At 45.8% G+C, this 14,526-nt stretch overlaps 3 protein-coding genes across 3 annotated transcripts; 1 reads left to right on the top strand and 2 right to left on the bottom strand.

The window, feature by feature from the left end:
- Positions 1-908: 908 nt before the first annotated feature.
- LOC115674507 (ATP synthase subunit b', chloroplastic) lies at positions 909-2,220 on the bottom strand. The gene has a single exon (XM_030596899.2). It carries the CDS (start codon positions 2,072-2,074, stop codon positions 1,121-1,123), a length of 954 nt encoding a protein of 317 aa, XP_030452759.2. The 5' UTR covers positions 2,075-2,220; the 3' UTR covers positions 909-1,120.
- A 68-nt stretch (positions 2,221-2,288) lies between these two features.
- Positions 2,289-5,219, bottom strand: LOC115674255 (uncharacterized). The gene is made up of 5 exons (XM_030596598.2): positions 4,928-5,219; positions 4,018-4,117; positions 3,575-3,674; positions 3,180-3,268; positions 2,289-2,816 (listed from the first exon to the last, which is right to left on the bottom strand). Exons 1-5 carry the CDS (start codon positions 5,202-5,204, stop codon positions 2,516-2,518), a joined length of 867 nt encoding a protein of 288 aa, XP_030452458.2. The 5' UTR covers positions 5,205-5,219; the 3' UTR covers positions 2,289-2,515.
- A 2,897-nt stretch (positions 5,220-8,116) lies between these two features.
- Positions 8,117-13,190, top strand: LOC115674258 (probable LRR receptor-like serine/threonine-protein kinase At1g56130). The gene is made up of 19 exons (XM_030596603.2): positions 8,117-8,427; positions 8,562-8,718; positions 8,795-8,866; positions 8,952-9,023; positions 9,141-9,212; positions 9,301-9,372; positions 9,656-9,727; positions 9,837-9,908; positions 9,990-10,061; positions 10,371-10,442; positions 10,535-10,606; positions 10,709-10,780; positions 10,893-10,961; positions 11,121-11,186; positions 11,270-11,314; positions 11,612-11,676; positions 12,041-12,420; positions 12,518-12,713; positions 12,817-13,190. Exons 1-19 carry the CDS (start codon positions 8,346-8,348, stop codon positions 12,999-13,001), a joined length of 1,965 nt encoding a protein of 654 aa, XP_030452463.1. The 5' UTR covers positions 8,117-8,345; the 3' UTR covers positions 13,002-13,190.
- Positions 13,191-14,526: the final 1,336 nt, after the last annotated feature.

The following is a 14,526-nucleotide window of genomic DNA, read 5'->3' as shown; positions in this document are numbered from 1 at the left end:
CATTTCAAGAGGGTCATTGAGTCAAAGTGATGAAGCTCATGGGGGTATTTCGAAAGAAACTATGAGAGCGAGCACCCCATCAAGGTCATTTTTTAAAATTTTGCCGTTTGAAAATCGGGATGGAAAGTGGTATTGGATAAGAACTAACAATGATATTCGATAATTTCCCTAAATAAAAATGCACATTCCATTCCTTCCATTTCCCTTTCCCTTTCTTCTTCCGACTCAGAGCAGTTCTTGATACTAAACATGCCGTGATCAAAGGTAGGTAGGTGGATCGAGGACTAGTTATATATAATCTCTTGGCACCAAATCTTAGAACCATTCCTTCTTTAAGAAATAATGGGCGTACGGAGATCGACTAGTAACTTAATCTCAACTTGTACCGTTCCAATGTTCTCTACATTGCAGGCTCGTTTCCTAGTCATTTATGGCTTATCATGACTTCAAGTTGGCAAACCAAATCAAATACGGAGACTACGCAACAGAAAGACGGCGTTATTGAAGATGTAAAGGCGTCATCGAGCAATGATAATGGCTAATCGGGTATGAGCGGGTTTGGGCGGACCAAGCCCAAGAAGGAATGGCTCGCCAAGCTAGGCCTGCCCATTTTTGCCCTGACCGCCCCCGACGACCTGGTCCAATGTTCGAGCCATCGTGACCACGGTAGGGTGCCGGGCAGATTCATCAATGGATGTAAAGGCGTCATCGAGCAACGATGGAATGGCTGAACGGTTATGAACGGGTTTTCGGCTGGACCGAGCTCAAGAAGGAATGGCTTGCCGAGCTAGGCCCGCCCTTTTTGGCCCTTCGAGCCGGCCGACGACCCGGTCCAATGTTCGAGCCATCATGACCCGGGACCGGGTGCCGGGCAGATTCATGAAATGGACAAAAAAAAAGCTTGTGCGTACACTAACTGGTTCACATTACTCACTTGCAAAGTATCTCTTTACATGGATACATAAGAAAATTCAAGAATTCTAGACATTCTTGCGTCCAAATCCATCCCAATTCTCAAGAGTCTTTTCCTTTTTCTTCTTTCAAAGATGCAGAGCGAAGAATCTCCGGCATTGATGATCCATTTCAACTACAGAGTGGGCAAAGCGGAAGATGGTGAAAATCATTTGATGGGGAGGACCTTGTTGACGATGTCTTGGCTGAGGACGGCGATCTGGGAGTCGAGGGCCTTGATGGTCTGCTCCTTCTGGCTCTCCAGGGTGGCCAGCGCCTCCTGCAGCTCCGCCTCCACCTTGCGCCGCCCCTCCAGCAGCTTCTGCTCCAGCTCCGTCTGCGTCTCCTTCTTCATCTTGCTCAGCGCCGCCGATATCTCCGCCCGCGCCGCCCGCATCACCGCCGCCGCCTGCTCCTCCAGCTGCTTCACCTCCGCAGACGTGTCCTTCACGCTGCTCAGCTTCTCCCTGATCGCCGCGTCCCGCTCGTCCATGAAGTTCCCCAGCGGGGAGAAGTAGATCTTGTCCAGCGCGAACATCAGCAGCAGGAACTCCCCCATGATGACGGGCAGCGTCAGGTTGAAGTCGAACAGCGCCGCCTTCTCGATCTCCGCCGCCAGCGCCGGCAGCGGCTGGGCCAGGAGGGCGGAGGACGCGGCGGCGGCGGCGGCGGTGAGGAGGGGCAGGGATTTCACGGAGAGGGAGGCGAGGGGCTTCGGGAGCCTGAACTTGGGGACGGAGAGGGTGACTTGGGGTTGTTGCTTGGGTTTTGAGGCGGAGAAGGGAGGTGGGATTTGGGTCTTGCAGGAGGAAGAGGAGGCCACGATCATCTTGGCCATGGCTGCGATTCCGGCGGCGGCGGCGGCGGCGGCGGCGGCGGCGGTGGCGAGGCTTTCCCTCTCTAGCGACGGTTCTTTGCCGACTGCGTTTTGGAGAGAGAAAGAGAGGGAGAGATGATGATAAGAGGGAAGAAGAAGAGGATGCAGATTTCTGGAGGAGGGCCTATCTCTTCCTTCGCCACACAAATTGCTGAGGCTCCAAAGTTCCCGCTCCGCACGTGCCCCCCGCACGTGTGTCCCGATAAGAATGTTCCAATCCACACCACTTCTTAGTATGTATATCATCACCACCACTAACCTGTTCTGATCTGTTCTGTTCTTCTTCCATTGTGAGGTGAGATTTTGTATAATCGCGACTCGATCTTTCGCTCCGTATGATGATGGATTTCAGATCGCGCGCTTCGGTTTAGTACGAGATACCCGCTTTCCGAAATTCGTCTATGGAAATGAGAAGGATCGAGCCAGAGATTCCGTTACACTAAGGGGCTCGGGGAAATGATTGCGAAGAAGAGAGAATCAATAATCAACTCGGACAATACATCGATTCGTGTCGGAATCAATCAGTAACGATATCTAATGCTGACGTTGCGCACCGAGTCATTACAAGCTCAATGCCAGGGCGGCTTGTTCAAACAAGACAGGTTCGACTTTCGACGACCGACATGTACTCCATTCTCGGACCGGCTCTGCCGGAGGAGAGACGGTTCGCTGCATTTTTGAGTTTCTTCAATCTCTCCATGAATCCTTCTGACTATATGGTGCGCTACTGCAGAACACCAGTAACGTCCTCACTCTGCTCCAAAAGGCGTCGACGCACTTTGAGCGCGTGACCTTGCCCTCGCTTCTTCTATCTTCTATCATGGCCAATCTAGAATAGGGGAACCACCCCTGCAGAAAATTCGCCGCCGTGGAATTAATGTTCTCGCCGAAATCCTCCCCTCTTTCGTCACGTGGGAGATTCCCGTTCTCGATATCTCCTTCTTCAGTTTCTTCTTCCTTTTCAGAGCTATTTGATCTCGATAAGGATCTAAGAATCACCCCATTCAGATAAGTCAAAATATCAACATAATGAATAGATGGAACCTAGTCATGAATACACGATCAATCTTCAAGCTTAGATTAAGGACCCATTACATGGAATGCAGCACATCGTAGAAGTGTGCTTGAGGGCTGGATTAAGAAGGTAATCGCTGACATGTCTATTGATGAGTCATGTCATGGGCACTTGCTGTCTAACAGAGGCACCACAATTTCGGTTACCACTAATTTATTAAGCTTAGAACTAGTGCATAAGCAGAATGCTTCTGCGAGTTTCACAGGAGCATGATCAGACTTCAATTCCTGATAGTGGATATGTAGAACACCTAAAAAGAAATTCAGAAAATCTCACCTCCTGGATTGTCTGGAAGCAGCAAGCCAGACACTAGATTTCTTTCTGGTTAAGCTTGGGACGCCCGAGACATGCCGGATGAAATGAAGCTACACAGCAGAACAGAATAATTAGCATGAAGGAGTACATTGGATTAAGAAATTAATGCTTGTTTGAGGACACCATAGGAAATGCTGTTACCATCTTCAGATACTTGTGCGAAATGGAATAGCGAGAAACATTAACAAGCACGGCGTTAAAAAACCAGGGCTATACTAAACTAAGAACACTAAACTATTGATGCTGCCAAGAACATGCCTACACACAACAGTCCAACAGTCATGAAATTTCTGATAAGCACGTTTCATGCGACTGGATGCAGATATCCTTTAGTAACCGAAGGAAGCCAGGCATACCTGATCACCATCCTTAATGCCGTAGTCAATTATATAATCAGTCTCTGTAACTAGCTTCTGACCATCGTAGCATAAGCAAAATTGCCCCCACACATGCCGCCTATACGAAACAGATGCAGCAGAAATAGTTATTATGTTAATTGTGGCTTTTCTGAATATTATCTAGAAATAAAATATAATCAAAGGGGACAATGTGAACTATATTCAATTTTGGCCTCTAAAGAAACATGATGAGAGAAAAGGCAGATGATTATTGCATGTTCAGGAAAGGTTTTATCAGAAAATGATATAAAAGAGCTGCTGCCAAAATCTGTGAGAGTTTTGGGAATAGATGCAGCAGTCAGGAGAAAACAATACTACTAACGATTATCAAAACAAATCAACCGCTACTTTTAGCTGTGAGATGCCGAACTCTTTCGGTTTAACGTGGAGAAATATCATACCATGATATCTTGCCCGGTCCCTTCTTCGGCATGAAACTGAAAACATGTTCTACTGCCTCCTTCAGCTCCAACACGGTTGCCATTTTCATGACTTCAATATCTGTGGACCAAAATTAAGTACGTATTTGAACTCCTCAAATATCAAATTGACCAAATTTTATCTACAACGAGTATGAACAGCTCTCTCCTTCTCCTTCCCTTATTTCCGACATCACAGAAATACGAAGATGGTAGAGCAAGTAAAGATGGTAGAGCAAGTATCAACTGCAACTCATTTCCTCTGAGTCTTATTTCTTCACAAGCCCTCTACTGAAGTTATCCGTTGTCCATACAACTGGTTAATTTCATGGAAATTTCTGAGCAGCCAAACAAAGCGAAAAATTAACAGCGGGACATTAAAGGGTAAATACATCATCGATGTCCTCGGTAACTCCAATACGAATGTTAATTAGGTTGATTACAATGCCATTGACAACACAAATATCTTCAAACCGCCCCCACATTTCAAGCAATCTTCAGGGAAAAAAAAGACAACGTAAGAAATGTCAGAGAAGTTGCACATCAAGAGAAAAGCTGGACCTGCATCTCTCTCAATATTAAATCATGAATGTTCTCAAACGAAATGCGCAACCTTTCTTAGAACCATACGAAGCAACAATGAGGTGATAGCGAGAAACCTAAAGAGCAGAGCAAACTAAGCTCGACATTCATGTTCGAAACGCGCCTAGCGCCTAACCCAGCGATCACAGCTCAAATCGCTTCGAATCCCTCCCGCCAACTCCGCCGACGCCCCACATTGCGTCGCCGCCCAATAGCTCCGCCCCCTTTTCGAGCTGATTTCCACGGGCGAAAAATGAACACGCCGCCGCCGCGGCGACGAAAAGGAAGAGAGGGAGAGAGAGGGAATTACCGAAGCAAGAGCCGTCCAATTTGAGGACGGAGAGCTTGAGGGGCTCCTGAGGGAGCTGGCTGTACGAGAAGCTCTTCCTGGAGAACCCCCCGCCGCCGCCGACCATCGCCAGCGGCGAGAAGGGCAGCGACACCGACGACCGGCGCTTGCACACCATCCTCCCCCGGAGAGAACCGTCGCCGTCGCCGCCGTCGCCGCCGCCGCCGCCGCCGTCGTCCTCCCAGCCGCGGCCGCCGCGGCCGCCGTAGACGCCGACGATGATCTCGCTGCGAGACATGACGGGAAACCGCCGCGACGGGGACGGGGAACGAACGTGGACGAACAATGGGGTCGCTCGCGAGCGTCGTCGCGATCAACCCATGGAGGGGGGGAGGGAAATTTTTATACGGATCGGAAGGATTCTTTGGAGAGAGGGGCACGCATTGCGCGCGTGGCGAGGGGCGCTTAGGGTTTCGCGCTTCGAAGCTTGTTTGGCTATGGAGGGAAGCTTGTGTCGGAGGAGATTCGAGAAAGAGAAAGAGAGAGAGAGAGAGAGAGAGAGAGAGAGGAAGAGAGAGAAATTTGCCTTTCTTTCTTTCCTAATTTCCTTCCTCTCGCCTCCTCCTCCTCCGTTTGAAGGTGGTTCCTGTCTGGTTTCTGTGTTTTTTTTTTTTTTTTGGAGGGGGCGACGGTTAAGCTTCGGCTATCTGGGCCTTTGGGCCTTGGTCCTTGGGCCTTATTAGTTCGGTGCGTTGGTTTTTTGGGCCTTGGGCCTTGCGAGGGTGCGCTAGGGAGAGGTTTTACTCGATGCTCTTGCATGGCTATTGGAAATGTGACACGGGGCTGCGTTCGGTAGTTCGGATTTGAGTCTGGATAGGATAACGAATGATCCTATCTGGTATATGGTGACTTCATCTGCATCGATGAAGTCCCGAATAAAAACCCAATATTGCTTCGCCGGCCACCAGGGTTGGGACCACGGCTACGACGGCCCGTCGATTTTCACTTCCGACCACTGCGCGATCGTGTTTTGACGGCTGAGGGTGAAAAGGAGAAGTTATACGTCACGTGGCTATCACCATCGAAGAACTCGAAGCCATCCCAGTGCAATCCACTGGTGGATCTCTATGCACCTCCTCTCCGCCCCCACGCTACCCTCAAATCAATCGACTTTGATGTCAAGGGGCGCCCAAGCTTCCTGTGCGGCGTCCGGCCCCCCCTGTGGCCACCCTTCACCTCTGCATTGGCCGCTATAGCCTTGTCTACTAGATCGGCCACGACCACTACCTCCCGAGGTCGCTCCACGACGCCCTTGACAACCCAAAGGCTTATCTTTGTCGGTGTCCGGATCTCCTCCGATGCGGTGAAGTTGAGCGAGGACTTTGGCTTACAGGTGGAGATGACTGTAGATAAGGCGAAGCTATATTTCTATCATAAATTGCACTAACCATGGGGGTTTTCTACGATTCAAAGGATATTATAAGGAATTCTAATATCACATTATCTTATCTTATTCCAATCCGACTACGAAATGCAGGGCATAGTGTTTTGTAAACACTGTTTGCTTTAGACTAAATGGCCTTATTTAGAGCAATTTTATAAATAAAAAAGCAAAAAAGGAGAGAGAAGGAAAATGGTCAAGAATCATAAAAATAGTTGGAAGCGAACCTAGGGAAAGCAATCAGAAATGGCGAGGATCAAACTGTCGAAAAGGCCAGGTCAGGCGACGCCGAGGGTCGTGCGACCTCGGCGACGGTTGGCAAGCCTCGCGCGACCCCTGGCGACTTTCGACCGTCCAAATCTCACTTCAACCCTACAGATCTCGCCTTGTAGACCTGTGACCGTCGACCCTCGATCCTCGGCGACACTCGACCCTCCGCGATTGCCGACTTTGGGCTCGCTTTGACCAGAATTTGGAGCGACGGTGGATCCATTTGGATCAGGGATAGAGACGATGAATAGTAGAGCGAGGACAAAATAGGGATACGAAAATATTAGTGTAGGGAAAGTAGAAAGGAAGAAAAATTCATTCGACTCCCGAATAACATTTCGAAAATGCCGAAATGCAAATGCCGGGCGGGAGTTGCATTGAGTTAAAAGACTTTGGAAATGCTAACTTTGGCACAAAGGGCTTTCGGGGATTATGTCATTGAACACTTTTAACTTTGGAATACGAGCCTTTATAGACCCATATAGTCTTTTGGTAAAAGATTGAACCAAATGTGCCTAAAGTGCATGTAAAAGGCCGAAAACTAATTAGGGTCGTTGTTGAAGTGATGAAAATCCAGGTGTAACACCAAAAATAGACGACCGAGTCTCTGAGATCAATGCCTGCGTAGGGAGAAGACCCTTCTGGCAGGTCAACCGCACGAATGGAATTTACGCATATGCCCTCACTTGCTCGACTTCGAATCGAATTATTTACTATTTTACCGGAGAGCTTATCCGTAATTAATTGATGACTCTCGACTCGAGAGTTTAAGCCATCGAGAGATGAGAATAAATGCATGTATTCAATCTCGGGGCATTAAAACGAAGATCCGAGAGTTATTCCCGGCTAGTCGAATTGGACCTCGACACCATGCTAAATTGCAACTCGAAAGCTTTAACAAGTGGGCGGGACGCTGATTATTCGAAGGGGCGAGATTAAATCATATAGAAGAGTACAAACATCGTAGCGCAAGAGGGGCAAGATATGCGGGCTCCGCACGAAATTCCCCAGATTACAAAACGAAACTTTACTGAAAATTACGTCGAGCACCGAGCGTTGCGAGGCGGCACCTACTGCTAGCCCTTTTCCGACTCCGTCATCGAGATCGATAAACTAATGGATGAGCGAGAATTATTCGAGCGTATGTGACGTCCATGTTGATCTTGTACTGTGTGAACTCAACCCGAAGAACGCGTCAAAGCTATGACATTGTTCTCAGGATCTGACGGGATCAGCTAGTGGGGAAGCCCAAGTCGAGACCTTCTTTATTACCGAAAATATCTAGTGATGTCTCCGTTTTGAATGGGGGGAAAACCACTGAAATAATGCACTTCTCCTGCTGATATTGGCGAGCGGGGGTAGCGAAAAGTCGTTGTCCCTGTCAATGTCGCCGAGGAATATGGACAAACAGATGTGGTATCGTGTGCTTTATTTTAGCTGGTTTCGAGGGGTCAAAGGTTTCAGTCAAGGAACAAGAAACATGTTAGCACCCGCATGGACCTTTCTCTCTTTCATACGATATTCAGAGAAAGAGAAAGCTTCAGAATGACCAACTTGTTCTTGTTGTTTTCGCAGGAAGGAATCTGCATGACTCGCTTATTTGACCCCCATCTCCAGCCGGCCTTGTCCTTCTCTCTCTGTCTCTCTGTCTCTGTGCTTGTGGGTCTGTGTATATGAGTGTGTGGGCTGCTGCTACTGGTGGTGGTGGGTGCTGCTTTCTGCTCAGTCATGGGGGTGTTGACTCTGTCTGTGGCTGTTCTTTGTGTGATCCAAGTTGTTTCTGCACAAAAAGCAACAAATGCCAGTGAAGGTCTGTCTGTCTGTCTCTCTCTTTTTGTGTGTCACATGTCAACTGTTCCAGACTCAGAATGAAGCATGAGGATTGGGGATAGAGTTTCAGTCTTACAGTTAATTACCCATTTTTTCGGCTTTTTTGATGAATAGTGACTGCACTGAAAAAGATCATAGAGTACTGGAAGCTGGGGAGTTACTTGAATTTGACAGTTGATCCTTGCGCTCAAAATGCTTCGTGGGCACCGGAGACCGCTAATCCCCGAGTAGCCTGCGATTGCTCCAGCAATGTCTGCCACATTACCCACTTGTGAGTTAGCCATTCCCCGGCATTTCGCAGCTGGTTTAGTGCCTCTGACTCTTATCAGTGCTTGTGCTTGAATCAGGAAAATCTATGCTCTGGACATTTCGGGTCCGATACCGAGCGAATTGTTTGAGCTGAAGAGGCTTATGGACTTGTGAGGGATCAAAATTTCTTGCATTCTCTTTGTCTTTGTTGCTGTTGCTGCAATTTGATCATCTCATCTTGCGATCATGATTCAGAAACTTGGCCCAGAATGTTCTAAGTGGACCCATACCAGCTCAATTCGAACAGCTATCAAACATGCAGTACCTGTAACTTCTCCATACTCATCACTGCTCATAAATTCGTTTTCACTAACCTTAAACGTCATAATTCTTACATATTAACAAACTTTATCGATTCTTCTTGGTGTTCGAGGAACTTGACAGTAGCCTAGGCATAAACAATTTGACTGGTCAAGTGCCTCCAGAACTCGGCAACATGACCAAGTTGCTTTCCCTGTGAGCACATTTCAGCAGCTGTTTATTATCTCCTTGTGAGGTTCCTAGAAACTCGTTATTCAATTTTTGAAGTTTTCCAATGTTGCAGAAGCTTCAGCTCTAACAATCTTCATGGATCATTGCCGGCGGAGCTCGGAAAACTGACCGCCTTAGGGCAGCTGTAAGCACCGATTCACTTCAACTTCAGCCTCACTTTTGTGTTTTTGTCTTTGGTTTCCTTCCATGATTTTCTCTTCAAGCAGCAGCTTCGAGAGGCACAGCAATAATCAACCACTTCGACGCATGTTGCTTAACTATGTGTATTGACTGAGTCTTGAATCTTGATCGAGTCTTTTTGGCACTTCAATTGCGTTACGGAAGCAATACTGGACATCTTGCTGTTCTATTAGTCAAACATTATCTCTTTAGCGGCCATTTGACTTTTTCTTCTGTTATCAATCCAGGTACATTGATAGCAGTGGAGTGAGTGGACCGATTCCACAAGATCTGGCAAATTTGAAGTCCCTTAAGACACTGTATTTCTCTGATGATGGGATATTTAATTGTGTTTCTGAATTAGCAGGTGACGATGAATAGTGGCAATTTTGTTTGTTAAATTAACTGCTCATATGTATCCTTTCACAGCTGGGCATCTGATAATCTCTTCACTGGAAAGCTACCTGAATTTCTCGGGACGTTTACGGAGCTTGTGGATCTGTACGCATCATTTTAGCTCTCGAACGTGTCCCTTGTCAGAACGAGTTTTCTTTTTACATTACTGATATTTATCATTCTCAGGCGATTTGAAGGCACGTCCCTTGAAGGTCCCATTCCGGCCAGTTTCGGTGCTCTAACTAACTTGCAAACTCTGTAATATCCTAATTCCTTAGTGCGAGTACTTTGTTAACTGTCACTTGTTTGTGATTCCATCATTTCAATTTCACTAATCACCTTTGAGATTGATAGCACTCTCCCTCCAGGATTGGAATGTATAATGCACTGATATGCATAGATTAAGCCTATCCATACACAACTAATTAGAGTCAGCCAGATTCGAAACTATATGATCAAAATTACCATGTGCACTGAGCTTCTCACTCCTAGTAGTTTCATTCTATGAATGTCGAGCACATCCAATCCCAATACTAACAAAATTTGATAGCGCCAATTTTGCCGCAGCATCCTTGGTGATCTTGGCGGGGAGGACTCATCTCTTGATTTCTTAAGAAATCAAACAAGTTTATCTGTGCTGTAAGATTATCCTTCTTTTATGTGAAATGTGCCTATTTTTTCTTCTGGGTGGGTGTGTGTAGTTATTCATGGACTAACTTACTTTGCAACAGATCTTTGAGAAGTTGTCAACTATCAGGACAAATTCCAGAAATCATTGGCACATTTTCTAAGTTGAGATACCTGTGAGTTGTCTAAATTCTGAAGTACTTGTCTTCGAATCAGCTAAAGTCCGGTACGCATGTGCACTTGCTGTATTCTTGTACTCAATTAGGTATTTGAATCAGGGACTTGAGCTTCAACAAGTTGGAAGGCCAAATTCCAGATTCATTCCAAGGTTTCACTGTACTGCAATTCTTGTAAGTTATCTATCTAATTCCTCCACGTCTTGTGCGAAAGAAGATGGCCTTTCTTCCATGGTATATTAGCTCTTTCTTTTTCTGTACATTATTAAATGTTCGTGAACATCAGATTTCTTGGAAACAACAACTTGACCGGGTTGCTTCCTGTGAATATCATCAGTCAAAGCCTCAACGCCTTGTAAGTGCTTGTCCAGGATTTAAGATTGCTGATGAAACAACTAACTGAAAATTCTGTAAAACGTGTCTCTGGTTATCCAAATAAAACCGTGCTTAGTATGATATTTTCAAGCGGCAAATGGACTTATGCCAGCGTATGATTTTGCATTTCTGACTGCAGAGACGTGTCGTTCAATCCACTTTCTGGAAATTTGCCAGGGAATGTGGAGAAGAGTGATTTTTCTATGTAGGTGAACACATTCTCGAGTTGCTGCAAATTTCGTAGTTTTCAAACATAAAAAAATGAATGATCATCTCTTTTTTTCTCAGGAACTATGTCGGGACGTCCATAAACGCAGATAATCTGGAGGACAGGTAGTATTCTTACCGCAACCTCAGCTTGCTATGTCGATACCTTATCATTGGCCATAGATACATGCCGTCATAAGCGCGTAAAGCATGCAAAAGTGGATTTGATTTGGCCTTAGGCTAATTTTAATCCGAAGTTATACAGCACACCGAAGGAATGGTTCAATCCTCTTATTAAATGTTTCCCTTCCGTTCGTTAATTAGCATGAATCGAACAGAGTCAGCAATACCATCCTTCACTGCAAGATCAGGTGTAATCTTTCTTAAGGATATCTGACAAGTTTCTTTTGCTGGTTAACGCAGGAAGGCACTGGAGATGCTTAGCTGCCTCGAAGGCGGTACCGAGTGTGCAAACAAAGTCAAATCCAGTAAGTTCACCTAAAATTTTCGTGGATGGTCTTTGCTTTAACCCCTGCATAGTGTTTGCTCTAGTTGTCGCATCCTGATTTTCAAAACCCGACCGGTTCGTGTACTTCTGTGTAAATTTTTGCTCCGGCAAGTGGTCGGAACACAAAGTGTTAAATATGTTTCTGAAATAAGGATTGGGTTCAAGAACGTTGTGCATTGTTTCACCAACGAAGCATTGATCTTTACCTACATGTATGACAGATAATAGAGCTCGATGAAGCGAGAAAATGGCGAAAAAAAAGGATGTTTAGAAACGCGGTGCAGTTTTCGCAAGTATAGATCAAATTAATCCTGAGTTCAGCAGAATGTGAAATATTTTTGCAGCTTCCTTTGCTATCAACTGCGGCGGCACGGAGGAAACATCAGCAGCCGGCGTGAAATACAACGACGACTCTGAACTGCTCGAAGCCGCTTCGGTTTACACAAGCTCTGACTACCAATGGGGCGTCAGCGACAGTGGGTACTTCATCTTCAATCCCAATGGACCTCAGTACACAGTGGAGACGGGTTCTCAAATAACCGGGGCTCTAGAATCAGAGCTGTACAAGACGGCCAGAGTTTCGCCAAGTTCGCTGCGGTACTATGGCCTCGGCCTGAAGAGCGGACAGTACAGCGTCGAGCTTCACTTTGCGGAAATCAAGATGGAGGATGACTTGCAGTCCTGGAAAGGCCTCGGGAGGCGCGTATTCGACATCTACATTCAGGTACGGCGTACTTAAAACAAAACTTTTGTATCTCCTCATGCTTTATCCGATTGCTCGAACTTATCTGTGCACGATCGCCGCGATTCGATCGATCAAGGGCGAGCGTGTCCTCCAAGACTTCAACATCCGACAGGAAGCAGGCGGATCCAACAGGGCCCTGGTGAAGACGTTTGATGCGAACGTCACGAACACAGTCCTGGATATTCACTTTCGATGGGCGGGAAAGGGCACTTGCTGCATACCGTTTCAGAGCACGTACGGACCGCTCGTCTCGGCGATCCACGCCTCTCGAGGTTCGGTCTCGGAAGTCTCTTGTTTCGCGCATTTTCATTACTCAGTTCCGTGCTCTATCACCCTTAGCTGTGGATAAACTGGTGACACAAACTCTAAATACAGTCGGGGGTGTTGCCGGCACGTCATCCGATCACGACAAGAAGCGGATCGGGAAGATCGTGGGGATAGCATTCGGATGCATGGCCGCTCTGGTCATAGTCTCGTCGGCATTCTATCTATGGTGGGCGAGGGACGCGTCGGCCGGGCACGTGCGAGTCCACACGGGATGGCCGAAGAGGAGCAAATGATCTCAGGCGATTTGGTTCTAAGGTTCATTGCCATAGAGAATGAAGATTTCCAAGTGTAAAATCATCCATGGTAGACTGTATATGGCCTCCTATGAGACAATAACTAGTGAACTCTGGGCCCTCAAGAGTATGCTCTATTTGAAATGTAATGTACTAGTCACTAGTCAGTTGATGATCACTATGCTTTTTACAAGGACCATCTCTGTCTCCGTCTTGGTCTCCGTTTCTTTCGCGCGCATGCGATATCATATAGAGCGACTTATTGCGCAACGTTTCGAGGTGTGCGCTTGGTTGCAATGTTGCGACGGTGGATGGAGTTTATACAATCTCTCTTGGGATTGATAGTTGCTGGATTTGTGGGTCGGACCATTTTTGTCCTAACTCACCCCGTTTGATGGATCTATCTTTAACCTTCCAAGTTCACTCGTTTGGAATAAGATGATTGACGATTCACTTTTCTTTTTCTTTTTTTTCGAGATAAAAGATCAACAATTCAATTGGAAATGCTATCGAAAGAGATAAATTATAAAACAAAACTAGAAGTAAATACTAGGAAAAACATTATGCTGACTCTAATTTTAGCTTTTTATCATGTCAAATGTAAGTCCAATGGTTTAATGTGGAGTCTCTCTACATCACCAATAATTGTGGTGAAAAAATGTACCAAAAAATTATATCTTAATAACTTTGAACGCCGGCTGTCTTACGTGACATAGACGGTACTGACGTGGACTTTTTAAATAATATTTTAATAACTTCTTGAATTCTTTATAATTTTTTATTTTCTTTTTTCTTTCCTTTTTTCCCTTCATTTTGGTTCGTGTGGCCGCTAAGACCCTTTCCAAATCTAGGCAAGGGCCACCTCGCCCACGGTCGGCGAGGGTTTGCTGGCCTACGCCCAATGGCCACGAACTTCGCCAACCAAAATGAAGGAAAAAAAGAATAATAAAAAGAAAAGAAAAAACAAAAAATATTTAAAAATATTATTAAAAATGTCAATGTCAGTTTTGGTCATGTCACATAGGATGGTCGATGTTCATCTCAGCAATTTCCAATCTAAATTGGCCGGATTAACTGAATTGATATCAACGTGAAAATGTTAATGATTAAATTGATTCAACCGAAATATTTAGAACTGAATTGGTACCGATACAATATGTTTATAACCTTTTTTTTTTTTTTGATACTTTTCCCGTCGTGGATGATACCAAGCTACCAAAAGGAATCACTACTAACTTAAATTGCCTTGGATTCCATTCAAATCAAGGTCTCATAGATGCCCTTTTCTTCTTTATTGGAGACATCAAAATTCCCCCAATGCTAGATCGATAGCATGCTAGATGCCTAACAATGTTCAAGATTGGACATCCAAAAAGGCAATTTGGGGGAATTCTTTACTTAATAATGGCTTTGGTCCTCCCACTAACATTTTATTTCACTTTAATTCTTCCACTATTAAGTAAAAGAATCGTGCTTTAATGGGACTTTACGGGGACGTGATTATTGATGGGGGGGGGGGGGGTCA

This window comes from Syzygium oleosum, unplaced genomic scaffold (assembly GCF_021117445.2).
Source record: "Syzygium oleosum isolate NSW1041296 unplaced genomic scaffold, Sole_v2.1 Sole_v2.04, whole genome shotgun sequence".
Classification (NCBI taxonomy): domain Eukaryota; kingdom Viridiplantae; phylum Streptophyta; class Magnoliopsida; order Myrtales; family Myrtaceae; genus Syzygium; species Syzygium oleosum.
Note: the sequence above shows the minus strand (reverse complement) of the source record. Positions and strands in the feature narration are given on the sequence as shown.